Source organism: Rutilus rutilus (assembly GCF_951802725.1).
Source record: "Rutilus rutilus genome assembly, chromosome: 11".
Lineage (NCBI taxonomy): Eukaryota > Metazoa > Chordata > Actinopteri > Cypriniformes > Leuciscidae > Rutilus > Rutilus rutilus.
This window is the reverse complement of record NC_140216.1, coordinates 2,600,806-2,625,099: the sequence shown is the minus strand read 5'-3', so window position 1 is coordinate 2,625,099 and position 24,294 is coordinate 2,600,806. Positions and strand designations below refer to the sequence as shown.

The 24,294-nt window shown below is 39.4% G+C and overlaps 1 protein-coding gene across 5 annotated transcripts in view; it reads right to left on the bottom strand.

Annotated features, from left to right (window-relative positions):
* Positions 1-259: 259 nt before the first annotated feature.
* trps1 (trichorhinophalangeal syndrome I) overlaps positions 260-24,294 on the bottom strand; it is a 114,416-nt gene continuing 90,381 nt past the window's right edge. For all 5 annotated transcript variants that reach the window (XM_084422679.1, XM_084422683.1, XM_084422682.1 and 2 more), the window contains 2 exons: positions 10,493-10,615; positions 260-3,626 (listed from right to left, as the gene is read on the bottom strand). In XM_084422679.1, the coding sequence (XP_084278805.1) occupies positions 2,514-3,626; positions 10,493-10,615 (1,236 nt within the window). In that variant the 3' untranslated portion in view covers positions 260-2,513. The remainder of the gene's footprint in view (positions 3,627-10,492; positions 10,616-24,294) is intronic.

The following is a 24,294-nucleotide window of genomic DNA, read 5'->3' as shown; positions in this document are numbered from 1 at the left end:
ATATATATATATATATATACATATATATATATATATATATATATATATATATATATATATATAAATAAAATAAAAAGCCATTAGTTTAAATGGAAATAATATTATATTTGACAATATTACTGTATTTTTTTTATCAAATAAACGCAACCTTAGTGAGCAGAATTAATCAAATTAATTAATAAATTGCAATTAATTTATGAAATTATAAAATTACGATTTAAAAAAAAACATTCTGATGATACACAATAAGGTACACAGATAATTGCTAAAATGTTTTATTATTTTATTATTATCATTATTATTATCATCGTCATCATCATTACTATTCAAGTTTAGATGTAACAGACATCTTTGCCATCTTTATTGAATCTTTTTGCATGTAAAAACCTACCACACAAAAAAAAAAAAAAAATGAAAGAAAGAAAAAACAAAAAATAAAACAAAGTTAAGGTGGCAGCTGAAAAAAAAAAAAAAAAAGAATATCCTAAAATCATCATCTATGCACTTTAAATGCAGCAAGTGTAAAAACAATAACATTCTAAGAATAATGGTTAAAACATTTACATATTTATGCCCTTCACCTTGACCAAACAAGCTTCCAGGCTCCATCAAATACTCCTTGTGTTTCAATATTGCTAAGACCTTCGAACATCGGCAAGATCTCGTTCATTTATTATAATGCAGTACCTGTACTTAGCATGCTAATAACACATTTCATCTTTCTTTTGCAACAGAGTAACTGAAGTGCAAGCATTAACATTTTCAAATTAAAATGAACATTTAGAGACAAAAAACAAAAACAAAACAACAATAAAAAAATCATATGTTATTTAATACCCAACTGTATAAATGGTTTGTTGAAAAGCGACGGTTTATAATGATTTCAGTTATCTTTAAGAGGCATTTGCAGTTAAGCAGCGTTGTAAGGCTAGTTTCGGAGAAAGATGGAGAGACATTTTGAGCCTCGATCTCTCCTCCTTTCCCCAGTTCATATAAATAATATCTGTATGAAGTCCGAGCAGTGACTCACTGAACCTGTGGCCGTGAAGAGGAGTGAGCGTGGACGACGACAAAAAAAGATGCAAGCGAACATAAAGAGAATCTGCGAGGGTTCAAATGATATTTCCCCCCTTTTCAAAGACACCGTGAAGATGCGTTTATAGAAGATATCAAGCGCTTGGCTTGATGAATCACGTTTGGATTATTTCTGAGCTCATTATTACTTGTTCAGTTGCTCAGGTAGACAGTTAGTCGTCCACTCGACTCCACACGAAGCGAAAACCAAAGTACAGCTGGGTGAAACAACAATATAAATAATGTTACGCCTCTTTGAGACAACTGCCATGGAAAGGCACCAGAAACACCTGCAGTTATTAAGTTTCATCAACAGAAATTTAAAAAACATCTGCTCTTTAGAATTAAAGGTGGAACAATAAATTTAGACTGGCAGAAAGTTATTATTTTTTATATTATAGAGCACTGGCTCCTATAAAAGGACCAAATAAAGCGCGGCAGAATCGGCTTCCCTTGAATGTTCGGCATCAGAAGAGCAGGAGAAAAATGCAGGAAGACTTCAGTCCAACGCAAGAAGCTTCTTCATCGACTGACAAGCACACGTACGCGGGTGAGGAGAGGCGACAGAAAGCGACAAGCTCGGAATGAATAGTGCCCTTTTTGTGGCCAAAGAGAAAACCATAGTACTTTTGTGTAATATTCCACCTTTGGAGGAAAGGAAACTGAATTGTCTTACTGTTTTCGTGGAAAAAGAAAAAGTTCAGGTGTTGCTTCATTACGTCGTTTTGCTACATTTGCAAATGTAAACGTTTGTCAGAGCCAGACTCCGGGCCCTTGTTCAGATGCATATCAACATCTCATGTAGAAAATACTTTGTACAATATATCAGGCACTGATAATGTGATTTTACTATTAACAACCTAGAAAAAAAAAATAGGTTTTTTTTTTTGTATTCCTTCCCAAATTTCTAGAGTAATAAGAATTGCATCCCAGCAACTAAGGCAGCAGCTTTAAAAGTTCCGATGGAATTCTGTGACTTGAGTTACCTAACAATTTCACTTCAGAAAAACGAACAGAAAACCATAAGACATTTAGTATGTTGACTATAAATGTTGTCTAATTCAGCCACACACATTCCCTGAGGATGCTGGATGTTTGTTAGTTTCCTACACTGAGCCACACATGCAGAAACACATCCTCATTTTCATCACAACATTTCAGAAATCTGTGGATACACACACGACGACGACGACGACGACGAAGCATTGAGTTTGAGTAGATGTACCTTGCTTGCTGAACTGCCTTGTCGAAAATTACACATCTGGACTAACGAAAATATATCTTGAGTAGCTACATGTACCGTTCAAAGAGTCTTTAAAAGTGTGTGTGTGTGTGTTTGGGAGCTCCTACAGAAATGCTAAGCTGACTGAAGTTTCTAGCATTAGGCACCTTGATCCGCCTTGGCACATTTCAAGCACTGGGATTGGTTGTGCTGGGACTCATTGGTTGGAGGGTTCGGCGCTGGCCTCGGGGACGGCCCGGTGGAGGCCTCGCTGGATGTGAGTTGTGAAGTCGTATTTATCGGAGCAGGAGTGCAGACAGATGCTGCACTGGAAGGGCCCGCTCTCCCCGTGGCAGCTCATGTGTAGGGCGTACAGGACCTCGTCCAGGAACACGATCCCACAGTGAGCGCATTTACTCGAGAGCTCGTCCTGCGTGGCCTGATCCACCTTCTCCGGTTTGGGGGTTTGGGAAGCGGAGCGTTCCTCTTCGGGTTCCTCCGTCTCGGAAACGGGCGACGCTCGTTTCTCAGCGACGGGGGTCCCGTTGGGCGTCGGACTGGGTTTGGAATGTTTCATGGCGAGGTCGAGAGGCGTGTCGTTTTCGGGACCGGACGGGGTCGGCGGGGGGAAATGAGGAGGTATGCTGAAGGCGGGGTAAGGCACAAAGCTTTGGCACGGATTGGGAAGGCCGGCTACGGGGCTCAGGTAATGACCCGGGTTGCCCGGCACTGACATCTTGTACTTAGTCCAGAAGCGCAACCAGTCCGACTCGTTTTGCAGGTCGTTGTGGAGGAAGGGGAGGCTGAAGAACGGGTACTGGTACTTCTCAATGGGACTTCCAGGAGGAGAGTAGCTGGCCTGCTTTGACGGGCGCATGTACTTCTCGATGGGACTGCCCCGCTCCGAGCCACCCTTACCGTCCCCGACGTGGGGTCCCGATCCGAGCCCGTTCCCCTCGGCCCCTCCGTCCGCGGGACTCTTGTGCATATGCAGCGGTGGCATACGCTTGTGGATCTCCAGCGTCTGGTTGACGAGGAACGCGTGGGTTGAGAGGGGGCTAGGGTGACTTTTGGGTCCTGAGGGACCGAAAGACTCATATTTGGCCAGCTGGGATTGGGCCTCGGCACGTGATAAAGAGCCGTCGGATCCGGGTTCCTCAGTCCTCCTCTCCAACGGGCTGCCGTTGAGACGCTCCTCGCTGTTGACCCGCTGCTGTTTGGACCCCACCTGCTCCTGCGGGACGGGCTCCGGGTTCAGGCGCTTGCGTGTCCGTCGACGGATGATCTGCTCGCCGTTGTTTTGCTTGATAATGTTCAGCGGTCTGGGGGTCTGGAAAAAGAGACGTGAAAATTACTTTTCAGAGCTATATTGAAGTTGTGGTTGAAATGATGAAAATACTTCATATTTATGAATTAGTGATTAACAATTCATTATACAGTCAAAACATGTTGAAGCCTTTTTTCAAGATTTACGCATTTCTATTATTAGTATAATTCCATCAAAATTGAATTGAATAATCCTTACATATTACGTATTAAGAATTTGAAATGAGTAAAAAGCTTAATAAAACATTTTGTGTAAATCTTAATGGAACGGACCATTTAGCATATGTGATTCGCATTCATAAGTAAAAATAAAAAGATGTTTAAATTTAAGATTTATATAAAATGTGTAATATGTAAGGATTATTCAATTCAATTTGACGTGTAAGTATTGAAAAAAGGCTTTTTAGTGTATTTATGAATTATTAGCTATATCTTTGTTGGAATTGGTATCAATGACATGATTGTCATTTTTCGTATCTATAAATTTTTTTCAAAATAAACAAAAATTCAGGAGAGGAATAAAGTGATAAATAGCTTGATATAATGAAGACAAAAAAAAAAACTATTTGGCATTTATCTTTTTTTGTAAAAAAAATAAAAAATATATATATATATTTATGAATTAGCAATGAATAATTCATTACATTTGTACAAAATGGATGTATTTACATTTTTCAAGGTAAAATGTTTCACCTTGAAAAAATACATTTACATTATTTTTTTTTTGGAGAATAATTACAGAGGTGTACAGTTTTTAATTATTATTTACTTGCTAGATAAACCGCAATCATCAAAACAATGTTAAAACAACAAGAATACATTTCTAAGAATTTACATTTTTAAAAGCCTAAAGAATGTTAATGTTAAAAATATTACATTTTAATAGTTTATTTGGGAATGTTTTTTTTTTTTTTTTACAACCTCCATGAGTGTGAACCAAACAAACAAATACTCACACGCTTCCCTGTATGTGTGTGTGTGAGACTGAACCAGATTCATTTAAAGCCTCATAAACAGGTCTCTGATCTAATATTGTGATTTTAGTCAAATGATCAGTCATCCCTTCTGGGACACACACACTCCTGTAATTATGCTGGTTAGCGTAATAATCTGCCATCAAATGCCTATTAATTACAGCTTTCTTTTCACTGGACTACATAGCCAAGCTCCAAAAATCAAGGAAGTACAACGAGTCCACAAACACATGAGCGAACAACAGAGGAGATTTTCAGCTCGACTACCGGAAAGAGACAGAAATCGACGAGTGGAATCGTTATCAATTGTGTTACTTTACGAGAAAAAGCCAGAGGTAACCGTATGTTCCCTCTCATTTCTCATCCTCTACGTCTATGCTAAAATGGAAACTACTGTGGTTGGAGAGATGAGAGATATGCATATTTCCTCTGGTGGCAGACCTGCGACTGGAGGGAATAATGGAGCACTTGTCTGTAATCTATTTTCCTGAGCTCGAGATTCTGTCCTGGTAGGCAGCGGCTCGGGGGAAACTTCAGTAAGGTGACGCAACTCATCGAGTCTCTGCTACACTGCCAGACACATTCTTCCAAGCCAGAGATCACCCACGATCACCCAGAGCCAGAGATAATTGGCAGAGGAGTCCCGTCAGGCGTCGGGCCGCCACTCGCCTTTGTAGCTCGGATAAGGAAAGAGCGGGAGGCTTGGGATGGCTAAGTGTTTCAGTATGAGAGGCGGAACATATTTCTCTGGTACCCTTTAAAAGCTGTATATAAAAAAATTATTTATGCAAACGTGTAGCTCCAACAAAGGCGCCTGAATCAATCGCCTTTGGCTCCGCACCATATGTTCTGGGGGAAGAAACAAGAGATGCATATTTTCAAGAATGTTTGACCACTGGGGGCCGGAGTTACAGCTAAAACAAATCTTTCTGTGTTGCTTAACTTCAGCTAATGCCCTGTGATGGATGGTGTTAAAATGCAAGCGTCAGGCCGGCTGTCTGTCTGAGGAGAGGACGGGATGAACGGCAGATAAAGAAAGAGTGCCCTCTACTGCTGGACCCTGTCAGGCCCTCACTGCACAGGACTGAGCGGACATCTCTTCTGTCCAACTTGGGATTATTCCTTTTTTTAAATGGACATTGCTTGATTTATCAGTTTTGGCTACGAGTTCTTGACTTTTCGGTTTCAAATATCAAACTAGAACAGAGACGATACAAGTCTAAAACCAAAGCCTTTGATTACATCTACTTACTATAAAACTACTGAGAAAAAGTTTGGTGGTCCTGCACAGTATTTAATAATACTATTTAAGCATTGCACAGTATGAAGCAAACTAGAGAAGGAGATCATTCTAGCAGACATAGCTTTTTGTGTTCCTTAAAAAAAAAAATATTAAAAATAAATAAATAAAAATAAATAATGATAATAATGACACTAAAATGTGCAACTACCCCCCCCCCAACCCCCCACCCCACCCCACAAAAAAATGCACACAATTTTTTTTAATAAAAATTATATAATAAATGTGTACGCAACTAAAACGTGCATGACGCAAAATGAACATTAATTCTACAAAAAGTCACATTTTGTATAAAATAAATAAAAAATAAGACAAAATATAATAATTGTGTATGGTACTAAAATGTGCAAAAACACACACACACACAAAGAAAATCAATTATACAAAAAGTCTTATTTTGTATCAAATAAATCAAAAATAAACCAGAAAAAATATAATAATTGTGTACGACACAAAAAGAAAATGTATTTGTATTAATAACAAAAAGCAATCTTGGGTGTCTCTCTATCTTTTTAATGTGGTTGAAGTGCCTCAGAGCTAAAGACCCTCGTGTGAAACAGAGAAAATAGTTTGTTTTAAACACTGAAAGGAATTTAATGCTCAAATGAGCTGGAGGGTCCGTCTCGACCGCGCTGTCCGTGAACAAAACCTGTCTGCTGTTCCAGCTATTTTAATTATTTCTATCTTTTGGGATTTCTTGTTCCAGCGGGTGGTCAGAGTTCAGAATCCGAGAGGACTTTAAGGAGAACGCTCGGCATATTCTTTCTGCGTCCCACACAGAAAAGTATCATGACGGTGAGTTTTATGTCGGGCACTGACACACGGCTACGGCGCATGTCGGGTCCGATTATTAGAAGATAAAATCTGACAGACATTTATTATTGCAATGTGTTCTGGCATGAGGAGTCCAGACCTCCATTTAGGGCTCTCTACAGTGTGCTTTTATGAGGTGCTATTATGAAATGATTTCTGTACAGCATATAAAAGTTTTTATTCAAAAGTATAAAAATACTACTGGAAGCCGACTGCCAGGCTGACATGAAGGACACAGTCTCCGCTGGCCCGCGTCACAGAGCCATCACTGAAACAGTCACTCGATTATTCATCAAACCAAGAACCTGAAAGACTGCAAGACATCGTCTACTAACAGCCCCAGCGTCTCTCCTCGGCTCCGCGAATCAAACTACTGAAGATGACTCAGCATCTTATATCTGAAACCAGAAACAGAAACATCACGCAAACAAATCCTGCATCCAATCTGCAGCGTTTCGAGGGATCCTGAGGGCTTCCAGAGACGTCTCTACATCTTGTTTATTAGCTTCTAGTGGAGTGTGACGTGTACACAACCTGATGGTCCACTGCAGAAGCTACTTTACAGTAAAAGAACATGGAGAAGAGCAAGAAAAGACTGTCCATTCAGTCCACCGCTGGCTTTAGATCATCTCACCACACATATTGAGTATCATCAAAGATGAGCACTGAGATAGAACTAATAAAATACAGATCCATACGTGCTTTTGCTAGTTTTGTAGACAAGCCGAGGGAAATTCACCAGAGACAGATGCAATCATCGTACAAACTTCTCTCTTTTCAAGATAAGCACAAAAAGAGGAGAGTATCAGAAGGTTTAAGGCCACAACAGATTGCATCAAATGAAGAGTTCAGATGCAAAAGCCTCTAAGTGCCATCTGAAATTTTCTTCTAGAATGATCATTTTTATCAAGCTTGTATATTTAAATTCAGTCATTTCACTTAAATGACAATTCATAGGTAATTTTCATTGTCATTTAAGTGAAATTACTGAACTTAAATGTACGAGCTTCATAAAAATGATCATTCTAGAAGAATATTTCAGATGGCACTTAGAGGCTTTTGCATCTGAACTCTTCAAATATTCCAGAACCAATGATTATTATGCATTTCCTTCATTAACGTTCTGGATTGTCTACATTCTTCCAATATGGACAGAGTCACCTTGCCATATTAAAGTTGCAAATCAACTTTCAAATGCATTTCCTGTGATTATTTAAAGGTTTTCAGTGGTTTGCATGTCACTTCTGTACAGCCTGGGCTCTGGAGAAACACACAACATGCCTCAATCTCACTAAACACAAGATATGGGTATTGGAGCAATAATGAAAATGCTGAATTAGTATTATTGTACACTACAGTTCAAAAGTTTGGGGAGAGTACAATTTTGTAACTTTTCAATTGATAATAATCAGAAATGTTTCTTGATCAGCAAATCAGCATAGAATGATTTCTGAAGGACTGTGTGACACTCAAGACTAAAATCAGCTTTGCATCACAGGAATAAATTACATTTTAAAATATATTCAAATAGAAAACCATTTAAAAATGTAATAATAATATTTCAGGATTTTACTGTATTTTTGAACAAATAATTGCAGCCTTGCTCAGCATAAGAGATGTCTTTCATAAACATAAACATTAAAAACAAACAAATCATACCGACCCCAAACTTTTGAACGCTTTTCAAATCAATGTCTATTCTTGCTTCCTCAACATTACAAAATATAACTGTTAAGGAGACGAATCATTATTTGTAACTGGAATCAGAACCAAGACAATCCAAAAAAAAAAAAAACCCATAAGATTAGTAGAAATTTATATTCCTATAATACAGCTACTATTTGCATATAAATGTGGTAATTCACCAATAACAATAAATGTCGGTGCATTCATTACAATTTAGATTTTTAAAATGCTTGGAAAGACAGCACAAAATTGCCATCTGAGCAATAATTCTCATAAATATCTCATTGTTCTCTCCGTGTACTGACTTTAGGCCTGAAGAATAACTGAAGCCACTCTCATTAAATCCATCTTCCCTCTGCTTTTAATATCAATGTGATCTCAGTTGTAAAGTTATCAAAAATGGTTTCCGTTTCCCTGAAAGCCACGGCCAACCCACTGTTTGTGTCCCAGGAACCCCGAGCAAAGACTGATGGAACTCCAACATAAATGTCAAAGTTAGAAAAACGTACGGCGTGAGGAAACGTATTTACTCCAGACAGTGTTTAATGTGGGGCAGTAAATAGAGCGTACAGTATTTCACGGGCCTGGCTGTGAAGCGCTCATTGATCGCAGGCTCTGTGATGAGGCAGATGTGAGGGGTCGAGCCACCAGGTGCCGTGGCCCCTGAAAGAGCCTGTTGTGATCCGGTGCCGGACCGCTTTACCCCAGTCGACCACACTGATTCAGTCGGCCCCTGTATCCGAGTCTGTGCCACCCAGGCACTGCTCCCGAAAGCCCGAGGCCACTGAGGAAACACTGCATATCAAGACAGGAAAAAACCGAAACACTCACAGACTTGACCCAATTCTGAAGGAGCTCCAAAGATTAGAACGCGAAAGCAACGTTAAGTCCGTGCACAATACTGCTTCTGTTTCTCCGGCTTAATCACTCACATGTCTGTTTACTCGTCATGTTTATCCAGACAGCATTTTTAAAGGAAGTAGAAGAACACTAGAACACTTTCAAGGCTGGTAGACAAAAGCTTTAGGTACAGTCACAGATGGACATTCAGATCAGAATTAAATTGGGAGGGCAGAGAACTGCGAGGCAATGAAGCAAATCAAATTAAGTCATTTTGTGACCGAGTCCAGAAACGAGCAGTTTCTTTTCTTTGGGCACACTTACACACTTTCTAACTTTGCTTTATGCATTTAAGCTGAAAGCGTGTGTAGAGTAAGTGCAACAGTGTCCACCCACTTTTTCAGTGGCCTTGTTTCCGGAAATATTTTTCCAATTCATTTTTCTCAGTTATAAGCTATGAATCAAATCAACCAGCTATGAGGTGAATCACAACACTAAAAACTTTGATTTGAAGCAGAAAAGTATATATATATATATGCCATAATTCTCTGAATGTTGGATTTTTTTGCAGAATCATGGGTAGTGTAGTTTTTCACCAGGAATTCTGCTGGTAAACATGATTATTTAAAAAATGATAAATAAATAATTAGGGCGGATTGCTTTAACAAAAGCATTTACCACTGATTAACAACCTTGTAGCTCAAAGTAAGTCTTTAAACGTTAAAAATATTTTTTTTTTCACCCTTCCAAACAATATGACTTTTATAGGCTTTGGAATGCAGAAAGAGATATTTAACAGAATGGCCCAAGCTGCTATGAAGGTGAATGGGAACTAGAAACAACATAGTCACCATTCACTTCACTGCGTGGAAAAAGGCAGCTCGGACATTCTGCTAAACGTCTCTTTTTGTGATCCACGCGAGAAAGAAAGTCATCCGTCTCGACTGGGGTTTTAAGGTTGTGCCAGGAGCCATTGTGTCCGTCTCAGGTTTTAAGGTCAGGTGTTTGGTAGGACTGTGGGAAGTAGGGCTCCCAGCTGGTGCAAAATTACTTCCATAGGGCCATTAGCTGGCTTCAGGGTATGGGGAAGGCCAAAAGGGCTATTCCCTCGGGATCCTCGCCTGACAGCGCGGAAATGAAGCGATCAAACCGAAGCTGCTACGCTGTCACCTCTCCATTCATTTGAACTCTGTTTCTGCGATTTGTGGGTGGGCTGGCGAGGCGTTTGCACTGATGTTTTCTTAGTTTCCCCCTTACCGAGTGCAGCTTCTGATAGAGGCCACACGCGTTGCACACGTAGCCGCCGTTGGCATTCTTCCTCCACAGCGAGGTCTTGGTGGTCAGACAGTTGGCGCAGAAGACCCCCGAGCCCCGCCGTCTCTGAAATCATAAAAAACAAAGAGAGCCAAAATGAGTTTTCAAAAAAAAAAAAAAGGAAAAAAAAAGCGAGCTGCAGAGAAAAAGAGGGATTGAGATTCAAGCTCAGCATGGAGATGGGAGCTGAATGTAAAAGAAAGCAAGAAAGGTAGGAAAAAGGCAAAAAAATCCCAAGACTCAGTAGGGTGTAGCTTCGATTTGACAGCTCTGATGGTGACAGACACAATGCGTCCAATCAGAAAGCCAGGATTAGGCGTGATTAATCGAACCAAGCTGATTCCAACACTAATTAAACTTCCTGTGATGTATAGGCTTTGTTAGACACCACTGTGTCAGCGACAACACCGCCAGCTTCAAACTGGGTCGCTCGCACCGGCCTGACATAAATATTTTGATCTTTCAATAAATGCCTCTTCTCAAACACATGCATGACGTGAACCTTTAAATACATGGCCGCAACTCAAAATATCTAGTAGCTTGAAATATTGCACTCGACTGTGAGAGAAGGGGAAAACATAAACTCAAGTAGGGAAAAAAAGGAGAGAGATATAGCCGCATGAATCATCCGCCGGGAACGGACAGAACTAAAAAGTGAATCCCGAGAGTCGGCCGAGGCAAATCACAGGAATTATCTCGCTTATGGCCCCTGTAAAACTCGTTTAGGCTTATAGAATGTGTACGATTTATTTAGCCTAACTTCAGACGGCTTGCGCAGGGAGCACATTTCTCCTGCCAGAAAAGTACAATGCTCCTAATTGTGCTCTAATACATTTAGAATGGAAAGCTTTCTGCAGACATAATTTTGGCATCGAGTCGGTAGAGCTTTTTTGGCAGGGAAAGGGGCACTTGATTCATCGGGTGTTTCACAACGTATCAGTAAAAAGTTTTGGGCCGCCGCCAAGCTTCCTATAGGGTGATTTTTCCGTCCAGATGCGCCATTGGAGGGCCTGCAACAGCTAAACTAATTATGATCTCACCTTCGAAGATGCTCGCTCACTCTACGGTTCGACATCTCCCATTAATCATAGATATGTAGAAAATGAATGTGAAAAGAGAATGAGGGACGGTAGCCCGCACGACCATAAAGAATAAAAATGATGGCAATAACTTAATGAGATGGAGCAATGTTTTCCATGAGCTATCAGCAAATGCAAAGTCACTCTGACAACTGGCCTTTGCAACCGCAGAGCATCATTCTGATGCACGCAGCATTTCAGGCAAAGAGGGAGGGATCTCTCGCCCTGATTGTGCACATAAAACAAAAGTTACTCGATGAGGATTCATAAACACTTTTCTAATGGCTCTCCGCAGCACTAATGACTCGACCCTTACATTAAAGGGATAGTTCTACCAAAAACCATAATGACTATTTGTCATCTTTTACTTGCTCTCAAATTGTTTCTTTCTTCTGTTGAACACAAAATAAGATATTGTGAAGAAATGTTGCTTTTCAAACGGTTGATGGTAGCCAGTGACTTCCACAGTAGGAAAGTTTATGTCTACCGTCAACTTTCAACAATCTTTAAAATATCTTCTTTAGTGCTCAACAGAAGAAACAAACTCAAACTAAACTATCCCTTTGAGCATTACACTTACCCAAATCAATAGTTTCATCCCTTACAAAAAGTATGTTGATGGTTTTAGATGCTAATATTATCAGCACTTGTATTAAATATGTACGTTTGTAATTCCAGACCTGTATGACCTTCAGTGAAAGGAGATATTTGAGAGAGAAAACAGGCTAAAATATTTTTCAAAATATCTTCTTTTGTGGTCTGGAGAAGAAGAAAAAAAAGTATTCCTACAGGTTTGGAACAACATGAGTATGCATATTTTTAGGGTGAACTATCGCTTTAAGAGTGCAAGATGTCAGGCATATCCTCCAACACAAACCCACAATACCTTGCTGGAAGATTATCTCAAAATCGAATTACGGCTCATTAACGTCAAAATCAGTGCTTTCTTACAACCTTTAAGCGAGAATGTATATATTTTCTGATCTCAGTGGGGTTTTTTAGAGGGCCACATGCTAGTCCTGACAGTTTAGACATGATTGATTGATTTATTCTTTCCTATCCTGTTCTAGCGTTACAAGCCAAACAAAGTGTCCGTCATCAGCTATGTGGATTTCTCTCCCTGGCCTTCTGGGCTCCAGAGCCAAATCACTCACACGTGTTCTGCAGTCCTTCACTGCACAACAGCCCCAGAGAGTTAATATACATGCAACCTACACAAATCTGATCATTTATCTTGTTGGTCATATCATTCATTTGTGCTGGGCCTCCTGTTTAGCCATCTAGAAAGCTTATAGAGTTAGTGAGCCAAAAGTGTTGGATTTAAAATGAAATAAATCAAAAGCTCAGACACTTAGGCTGATCGTATCGGCATCTGTGTGATAATGGCTGTTTCGATGTTAGAATTAATCTGACTCTTGTATGGTCCAGCATTTTTATCAACGGGCAGAGTAAAAAAAAAAAAGTTTATGTTCACTGTATAAACCAATGCCTTACATATTATTTTAAAAGTACAAGTGAGTTTTCCAACCATGATTCAGTTCAAACAACGACTTACATTCACAACTCGGCAGGAACTTGCTAATAAACGACCAACTATACACACAAACTAGACGCAGGGATCGCAATAACAACTGGCTGGACTAATATCAGGTCAGAGGGACTTCCAAATCAATCCAAAGTTAGTCGACAACACGCATCTAAAGGAGAAATACATAAAATAAGCAAACATGGCACATACATTATACGTATGAGGGCAGGGTCAAATAAAGTGTTTTCACTTTAAAATGGTCCGAAGGTGAATCTGCCATTAAACAGCCTAAATAGTGAAATTTAAAACCAACACGCATTTGGACTTTCGACTCAAAATCTTAGTTAATTAGAAACCTTATAGCAGTGGCTCTCAACCAGGTCTCAATCAGTAAACAGGTCTCAAGATGACTTACCATTTAAAATAAGCATTAAAATAAGCTAAAACAACTAAAAATCAAGACTTATTTTGATTCATGTCCTCCAAAACTTTATTCTTTCTTTGAAGAACCAGGCACTTTCTTGGAAAACCAGGATATATGAGGTAGCCTAATTGTAAAAGTGTGATTTCTAGCTCTAAAAAGTCCTTATGGATAATAATTTCCAGTAAATCATGACTGCCATGTAAGTTCATGGGTTTAAAAAAGTGGGATCTCAGAGCAAACATTCAGCTCTTAAAACTTTAAGAGATTTAAAATATAATTTACGGAATCTGGAAGGCTTTTGATTATCGTTGTGGACAATGGTTGAGAACCACTGCCACTGATTACTAGGCCCAACACGCATCTAAAGGAAAAATACATAAAATAAGCGAACATGGCACAAGCATTACATTATACGTATGAGGGCAGGGTCAAATAAAGTGGGAGTGTGAAAAAGTTGAGATGTGAATGTCTGTGAGGAGGGGGTCGTGGGTCAATTACACAGGAAAGCCCAGAAATAGCCTTCCCCTGTCGAACGGTGCAAAATCCCAGACTTCCTTTTCAATTATCAACTGGACCGCCATCTGTAAAAAAACGAATGCGTACCTTGCCTTGCCAGGTTCTGTTGTTTTATCTCTTTCTTCCCTCCATTACATCTCAGAAAAAGGACTAGTTGGCAAGGGAAAATAAGAATAAAAAAAAAAAATCCCACACGTTTGCCTGGCTCGCTGCAGCTGCTCACCAAAGGAGAAGGAGGGGAGGCGAACAAGAGAAAGCCCTGATTGTCTTTGTTTTCCCAAAGTGTAAGGCGATTTTTCTCGCCTGCCACGTCTGGCCGTGCTGTGAGGTGATGCATTGTTTTTTTTCCGCGGGCTAGAAGGGCCGTTGAGATCCCAGGTCCTGTCTGATCCCGGCCCTGCTCCAGTTTATCACTGTATCTGCGTGATCCTGCTATCCGTCACGGCATTCGCTACAGGAGCCATGCATTATCACACAGCGCTATCACTGGTTAAAACACCACCAATCATAATCAGAACAAACTTTGTCATACCTTTCATCTGCACTCGGGATGAGGCGTCATAATAAGCTGGATCATTTCTACATTTCCAGACAGACAAAGGTATGTGTGCAGGTAGGGCAGGGTTAGAGGTTCTCGCGGTAAACAACAAAATGGCTGTTCTTGTTTGCATTGCGGGCTGTGATGAATGACCGTGCTGCACTCTGGTGCTTTCTGTGGGTGTAGCCTGTGCTTTCTGTTTGTGCGTGATTGATTACGCATGCCTAACACTAGGCGCTCTAGGGAGTCCGACTAATTCGGTCCTGGTGAGAGGAATCTGAAGTAATTAGAGGCAGGACCTAATTACATCTATTTATTTAACAAGCATGTTCCCACAATCCCATAAAGCTCTCCATTAAAAGCTTCTAGTCTCAGGTGAAAGAGGCGGGGAAGAAACATCACACCTTTCTGTCTTAAAACTACTATGGTAATCAGGTGCTCTCGAGGTTTCGCAACCAGTTTCGCACCCATTGTGAACTTTCGCCACTAAACAATGCGCTGTCTATGAAAAATGAGCTGAAAATAATAGCTTTCAGCACCAGGGAGATTTTCAGGCCTCTGCGACGTCAATCCAACAAGTCAGTTCTGGTGAGGTGGACAGCAAAATCATGCCTAAAAGCAGAGACAGTGAAAATGATGAGGGGAAGCAAGCGATGCTTGGAGACTGAGACACATCACAGATGTAATATGTGAAAATAAGGGATAATAATGCATTTGGCATGTCGTCTGGATGTAAGAGCGAGGCTTCTTTGGTTTAAAGGGGGCGATTTGCACACAAAGCTGGTGAAATGAAATTACATGTAATTCACTTAGGCGATCCGCGGGGCCTCTTACATTAAATAAACAATTATTTAATCAGTTGCGGGGAAATTAGGTGAACCCCTACTGACAATTTCAATTTCTGAAATCCTGCATCAACTTTTCAAGGCTCAGGCGGTACCGTCGAAACGCCATCGGCAAACATCTGGATACAATTGCAGACATATCGAACCATCAAGTCCTATCTTAGGTGGATGTTTTACCGGGTTTACGCAAATCCGAAGTCTCCAGCTGAAACGGAGTCCTAATTACATAATTCAGTTTGATAAATAAGGTTTAATATATTCCGTGAAAGCTTCATTCCTCCTAGAATCTGGGAGGCCACAGTTCAGGGTAATATTCCCACATCACGTCCTCATTTCTTCACGATGCTCTCGATATGCTTCACGTCAGGAAGAAGTCTATAAGGACGGTCTCAAATCATCTGTAGTCAATCGGAAGAGTTTTTAAGCAATGATTCAATTAGGTATGGGCGAGCGGGGCTAGTTGTCACACCTTTTACTATACGAATAACATTTCTCAGGGTACGCTCTACTTTTCTGAATGTCTGTAAACTTAACATTTCTGCAAGTTTAAAGTCTGTGAAGTGTCTATAAAAGTTGTTATTGCCCAAAAAAACAGAAAAAAAAGAAAAAAGAAGTGTTTTCACTTAAAATGGTCCGAAGGTGAATCTGCCATTAAACAGCCTAAATAGTGAAACTGAAATAGTAAACCAACACGGATTTGGACTTCTGACTCAAAATCTTAGTTAATTAGAAACCTTATAGCAGTGGCTCTCAACCAGTAAACAGGTCTCGAGATGACTTACAATTTAAAATAAGCATTAAAATAAGCTAAAACAACTAAAAATCAAGATGTTTTTATTTTATTTTATTTTGATTCATGTCCTCAAAAACTTTTTTTTCTTTTCTTTGAAGAACCAGGGTTTTCACTTTCTTGGAAAACCAGGATTTATGAGGTTGCCTGATTTGAAAAGTGTGATTTTTAGACCGATTTACAATGAATATATATTTTTATGCCAAAATCAACTGTATTTTTAAAAGTCCTTATGGATAATCCTTTCCAGTAAATCATGACTGGAAAAGCCATGTAAGTTCATGGGTTTAAAAAAAGTGGGATCTCAGAGCAAACATTCAGCTCTTAAAACCTTAAGAGATTTAAAATATAATTTACGCAATCTAGAAGGCTTTTGAATATTGTTGTGGACAATGGTTGAGAACCACTGCCACTGATTACTAGGCCCCAATCGCCCATGTTAAACATGCAAGTTGCAACTGTAGCTTCACCGTGAGGATCTAGAAACAGCATAGAAATGCATGTACAGTAAACGAAAGAGAGAAACCTGCCACAGCTGACCCGTTCCCTCCGCTAACACCAAAACTCTCAGAGGACATGGGCTTCGGCTTTCTGTTCAAAGACAGAACCTTCTGTTATCTAATCCATCCATCCCTTTTGTCCTGCCCTGCGTCGTACCCCGCTGCTACACGAGACCATCTGAGCTTTCTCTCCAAATCCGATCGAATCGGAAGACATGATCAAAGACAGACGGCTCTCTATATGGAAGTGTGAAGCCCAGGTATCCATTTGCACTCAATGTGCTTATGGTTGCAGTCATGAGAGTCGCCTATTGTACTGCAAAAAATCAAAGACCTCCTTCCTTCTCCTGCAAATAGAATGCGGCTTTATGTATTCTGGAATAATCTATTCCAGAGGCCGAACAATACTCCGGTCTCTCCTTACCGCTACAAAGGCATTAGGCCTTTTGACACTATCGCTACACCCGTATCCCTTATCTAGGTCTTCCTTAGATATGTGGTATCCTCTTCTGAGAATCAGTTCCGAGGACAAATCCTGTCCCGGTGACAGGAGAGGAAATCCGGATACGCCACAGCTGGCCTCTAAATGTGTCATGTGTCATCTCTGTGAGGTTCTCTTCAATGCTGTTTGCGTCGACTCGTCCTGGATGTCATAACATGGGGCCAAGCTGACCCAGGACAATAGTTAAAGTGACTGACAATGACGGGCAGGGAAAGAGAGCACAGAGTTCAGGCATGACTTCACCAGCACACCTGCTCGAGTGTCAGAGAGGACGAGGGGTTATTGCCCGATCTACAAATCAACATCGTCTACAAGCTCGGTTAAACCATCAAAATATGAGGAAAATACTGTATGGTTTTTCAAATATTTTAAATGTGAGGGAAGAACAAAACACTGTACTTGGTTAAGGTATATCAGACAAAATTATTTGGCAAAAAAATAAAAAATACTATAAGACAAAAACAAAAAGCTCACAAAATCGTTAATAGATTTTTAATAATGTTTGAATAAATGTGTAGATCTGAATTTTCCTATAGGCTGTATGATATTTGAATATGAATACATATATGTGTCAATGGTATGATTTTATGATTGGTATGATTTTTAATTTTTTTCAGAAATTCATTAAATATGCAATGTATATATACAAAACTTGAATAAAACTTTTTATGATTTTTTATTTCTGAATAAAAAGCAGGAGGGCATACAAGCAAAAATGTCTAATTATATAAATTCTAAAAAGCATCATTAAAACAATCCTTTAACAGTAGTTTGGTAAAAAATTAAATAATAATAATAATAATAATAATAAAAAACAATAAAAAAACCACAAATAAATTATATATATATATATATATATATCTAAGAAAAATGATGGGCTGTTTCAATGTAAAGTCTCTTAAAATATCAGATAATATAATAATAATAATAATAATATAAAACATAACACAATAATATGACCTTCAACATAAAGGTTAGTTCAAGCCCAAAAAAAAAAAAAAAAAAAACTTTATCTTTATTAAATCTACATACAACATTTTTGAAAATAGTAAAGATGTGTACACTCTTATGTATTCACGGTGTAAGAAAAACATTTATTTTTACTTGATTACATGCCACAAGGCATTTTTAAAGACAGATTTTCAAAACCCTAAACCAACATGAGTGAGTTTCTAAGAAATTGGCACGTGTTTTAAACAATATTAAACAACAGTTTCCTTTTGCTTAACATGAACACTCTTGCATGTCATTGACCTTACTGTATATTAGTTTGGCCTTCAGTCATGTCACCAGTCAACTGATGCATGTTGCAAAAATAATATATAATATAATATAATATAATATAATATAATATAATATAATATAATATAATATAATATAATATAATATAATATATGACATTTAGCAGCAGATATATTGGAAGCAGATAGATAGGAAGGATTGAGAAACAGCAGATAGATTGGAAGGATTGAGAAGTGAAACTCTGAAAGTTTCTGCCAAATATTTTCAATCTGCACGCCCAGGGCAAACAATCAGACTTTTTTTTTTTTCTTCCCTAAACTATATAAAATAGAGACTGTGGGAACTGCCACTAGCAAAACTGTGGCACACTTTGCTTTAATAGTGTGTGCTGTAATATTGTGTGGAAAGAAGGACATAGAAACCTCAATTCACCTTGCCCTGGAGGGGAAACACAGGCCAACAGAGACATGTGAGGCGATCTATGTGTGGGAGAGAGATAGTCTATACTACACAACACCTGAATGTGAGCCGCCCCGTACTCTAACAATGACAGACATTTTCCACTCCACTACTGTTTCTCTGCTGTACATTTCACATAAGCTTGCTAAAGTAAGCCGTGGGCTGCTGCTGTACATTTGTGGCTTTGCAACACACACGTTACGAGAACGTCACTGTTGAGAATGAGCTGAACAGAAGTAAACCACATGCACATACACACACCGAGGTATTCACACCTAGCAGAAGCACACAAACTCTCGTCTTCCATTTACGTGCAATTAAGCCAACTGGAAAAACACTCAAAAATATAACCAGGGCTTTTCAGCTCGTATCAGTTTCACTGTCAGACATGAAGCATCACAATAATTGCCCTGTAACTCAGAACCCAATATTTTACTGTGCTCAGAGAAAATATCGAATTCACAAGGATAACACTCATACGCTTCACCTCAGAGAACCGTCTGGCAAACGTACCCACTCGAAAGCAGCGAGAGAGAGAGATTTTGTGGTGTAGGCAGTGACTGCGTGGGATCTGATATAGCAGTGACACCATTTCACTTGATAAACATGGTCAGATCTGGTCGAAGCAGCTTGCTGATCCTGGATCAGGGGTTTGTGGTAGGCGACAGGCATTAGGTAACTTAATAAAACTGTTGGAAGGATTTGGGAGATTTTTTTTCCTTTCTTTTTTTTTTCCTGAAAGCATCAGGCTATAATGGCAACCTGTCATTTGTCAGATGTCCTCAACGTTATTCTTTTATTAGATTTGCATCATTATATTATACAACAATACATGATGGGACACATTAGCAGAAATATCCTTGGCAACTTCTTTAGAATGTGAATAATGAACCACCTTTCACTGATTGTACTTTAATTACTTGAAAAGCTCAACTTTTATTTGTTCTCTTACTTTCATCTCTTGGTAATCACTTAAAAGTGTTATGAAAAGTTACTTTCATAACTCTAAAGAGGTTGCAAAAATATTTGTAGAAAAAAAAAAATGTCATAATGCACTGAGATGAAGCTCCGATCATCGATGAAGATGAAAAGATGAAGATATTAACAAATATACATTTTTAATATATTTTAACAGCCATTAACACAAACTTTTGCATGTGCTGTCACATACCAAATCAATGCCATGCTATTCATTACATACGAATTAAGGTGATATTTATATATCTCATACCAGTTTAATACCTCAGATGTACATTTCCATATAACCTAATTATGAGTAGGCCTCCACATACTGTATGTATGCATTATAAACCTCTCAAACTGAACATATTAGCAATATACTGCATCAAGAAGAGCGTCATGTGATATTAGGAGCAGCTTAACTTTGTCATCGTGAGAAAGAACCGACATTAGTTACAAAGCAATCCAATGGAACGAATGCAGGATGACTCAAAAGTCACAGGAAAAACTGGAGAAAAAAGGGGGTAAAGTAGATGAAAAAATGATAAGCTGTGGGAAGGCAATGTCCCACTAAGCTAAAATTAGCAGTAGCTCGACAAACTCCAAGGGGCTCAGACTGAGAACCTCCATCATGTTGCCCAGAAATCATTCACACACTCAGAGAACACATGAAGAGACCATCCGCCAGAAACTAACACTAATGAAGCCTCCACGGAGCTGCTATAGTTCAGCGGCCATCGGCTCAAAACACTTTATATTGACACTGAGCTCAGACAAAACGCTCCTGACCGACACGACAGCACAGCGGAGTTTGCTCGTGTGTTAAAGGGACAGTTCACATGAAGTCATCATTTACTCACCCTGGTGTTGTTGTAATCCCGTATGCCCTTTCTTTTTGTTGTTTTTTTGACCAGAGCTTTAAAAAAGACCCACAGAATGATCTCATGCGACACGAGTCATATATTCCAAGTGTTCTGGGTGGATACGATAGGGTTTGCTGAAAAACAAACTGGAATTAAATGTATTATTTAATGAAAATCCTCACATTCATGAGACTCTTAGTGTTGCAGTTCACTCCAGAAAAACACACAAGTTTTTATCGATAAAAACGTGACATGAAACACAACGCCTAGAACGTGTCCGCGCTCTTTCTGCACTGAGTTGAATATCTCTGGACTGGAACTCTGGTTGTCAGAATCACAGATTATTGAACTCGATAACTTCTTGATTCGACGAACACAACAGAGATGTTCACCTCAGAGAAGAAGGTTCATGGATTGTATTTTGTTTCTGGTCGAGTCGGAGTGAACTGCGACACTAACTGAGTCTCATGAATTGCGGTCGAGCACAGAAGACCTCGGACAAGCTCAGGATTTATGTTAAATAACACATTAAGGGTGCTTTCACACTTGGTTCGATTGGCTGGTCTGAACCAGAGTTGGATTCCTCCTCCCTGCTCCCGCTGGATTGTGTTCACATTATATTATTTGGGTCAGAACCGTGAAGCGTTTGCACCATCATAGCAGCAGCTTGTTACTGAGTTACAGCGATGCAGGAGAAGGCAGCTAAATGCACAGCGTTGGTCACCTCACTCTTATATCTTGGTTTTTGAACCTTTGGTTTTGTTTTCAAAGTCTATCTGCTGCAAATGTACTGTAATTCATTTGTAATGTACAAATATACATTTTGTATACAAATATACAAGTACCTCAGTATATATAAATATACTTTTTATGCGGACTCTGGTACGGTTTGCGGTTCGGAAAACAGCGTTCACATCATCCAAACGAACCGAACCGAACTCTGACGTCAAGCGAACCCGGGTGCGCAGCAAAAGTGCTAGTGTGAAAGCTTTGTTTTTCACCATAACCCTCTCATATACACCCAGGACACCTGGAATATATGACATGTCACATGAGATCATTCTTTGATACTTTTGCGTCTTTTTTAAAGTTTGATGATGGTTGCTGTTCACTGCAATTATATGTACGAGCACGAGTGTGACATTTTATGAAAATTCTCCTTTTGTGGTCTGAAAAAGGGCGTACGGCATTAGAACAACACCAGGGTGAGTAAATGATGCCTTAATTTTCAGGTTTGGGTGAAATGTACCTTTAAGATCTACAGGGAAACAAAAATGAGCGAACAGGAATAAGGAACATTTCAGACATTGTGCCCTATTTTAACGATCTGAAACGCAAGTATCAAACGCGAAATATGACTATACGATAGTATTCATTACTCATAGGTGTGGTTTGGGCGTAACGTGAAATAAACCAATCAGAGCGTCATCTCACATTCTCTTTAAGAGCAGACGTGCTTGTTCCATGGCGGATTGCTATTATAACGGCGGATTTGCCAGACGCACGCCAGGAGCGGTTCACAGCCGAGGAGACCGACGTTCTCGTCAGGGCCGTAAAACACAAAGAAACGACATTGTATGGGGATGGAGAAACACAGCCAAATTAGCTTCGGTTAAACAGGCGTATAATAATCTGGGTAAATGTGTAAGCTAGATTTATGCCTATTTTTTCACATTTTCATGGACACAACAATGATTTCCCTCATGTGGAATATTTTTCCTTGTAATTATGTATGGTTTGCAAAAATGTCAACTGCTGCGTCTGTGTGTAGATGAGAGAAGCAAAGTGTATGTGCGTTGTGCACATGCTACATTACGGCCAAGCATGCGCCCTTAAAATAGCATCTGACTTTAGACTGGGTTTTTCCTGGTCTGTGGCGGAATTGTTTTCTGAAACTGCAAAATAGCACCAGGGAACGTTTGCGCCGGAACACGCCTCCTCTTTTCGCTGAACCGCCCCCGGGAGCACAAGTTCATTCCCTAATTTACCGACGTGCGTCTGTGGAGGGAAAAGTCCGCTGTGCGTCGGGTGCAAAATAGGAATGATACATGCGTCGTGTTCAAAGTTAATTGCGCTGGGTGCAAGATAGGGCCCATTATAGTGATTTAACAGTACATGTTGACTACACTGAAAAGCAGTTCTCTATGTCTGTTTGCATTAGTAAAGTGCAGCTTAGCGAAACCACCATACGATTTGATAAAATGAACAAGGCATGTTGATTATGCAGCAAGACTGTAGAATGCTGGGAAAAGTGTACTATCCATGAGACCGGCTTCACGAGTCGAGTTTCATGTGTTGTAATTGCCTAGCAACCCTGGACAAGTGAGCTCTCTAAATTAGCTGCTAAAGACTGGGAGACTTTTGAGCTAGTTGAGTAAATTTCATTGTGCTAAATTTGGATAATTGCATGAGTTTTCAGGCAGTGTGGTAATGAATGGCACTTTGTTGTATTAAATCCGGGGCTAAATGGCTGGAATACGGGAAAGACATAATGGGGGATTGAGGCCAACACCTCCATCAGTCTGCAGGAGAAACTGACGCTCCACTAACACAATCAAGTCATAATCAAGATCTGACTGAGAGGGAAGTTCCTGGAAGTGAGATTTCACGGAGAAATAGGAGGCAAAAACAGACCATATTAATTCTTGCAATGTAAACATAACAGCATCATAATCTGAGCATTTTGCATTGAGAAAAATGCAACACACTCACTCATATTACCATATTCTGGACAAAAAAAAAGAAAAAAAGAAAGAGAAATAAGAAGACTGCCAAATTAATGTTTTCTATTTGAATATATAGTAAAAATGTAATTTATTCCTGTGATCAAAGCTGAATTTTCAGCATCATTACTCCAGTCTTCAGTGTCACATGATCCTTCAGAAATCAATCTAATATGATGATTTGATACTCGAGAAACATTTCTGATTATTATCAATGTTGAAAACAGTTGTGCTGCCTAATATATATATATATATATATATATATATATATATATATATATTTACACACTGTATATACACATACACAGGCATTGGCAAATTAACATTCAAACATACCCCCTGACCTCAACATATATATGCGATTAATTTGATTAAAATTAGTGATCATCTGACAGTCCTAAAACTAAGGGAAATTATGGATGAGGAAGTAAGAGTTTTTCTGCAGCCTGTCAAAGACCATGTTCACCTTGACCCGGCCGGCCTGAAGAGCTCATTTCCCAACACTGGATCCTTCACTGGGCTGATCAGAGCGGGTCACAGGTCACAGGTCACAGGTCAGTATGAGGAGGACAGTCTATTTCAGGCCTTCACATTCAGAAACACACATGCAGACATGAACCTTCTCATTTGTTCCCTTTCCTTCAACTGTTATGCCTTTACTGCAAAGTAAAATGTAATATGCATGTCATATGCATGAACAGTTACTGGAACTGAATCGTTAACAGGAAATATTTATTTTATATAAAGAATACCAAAAATTACAAGCAAAGAATAGA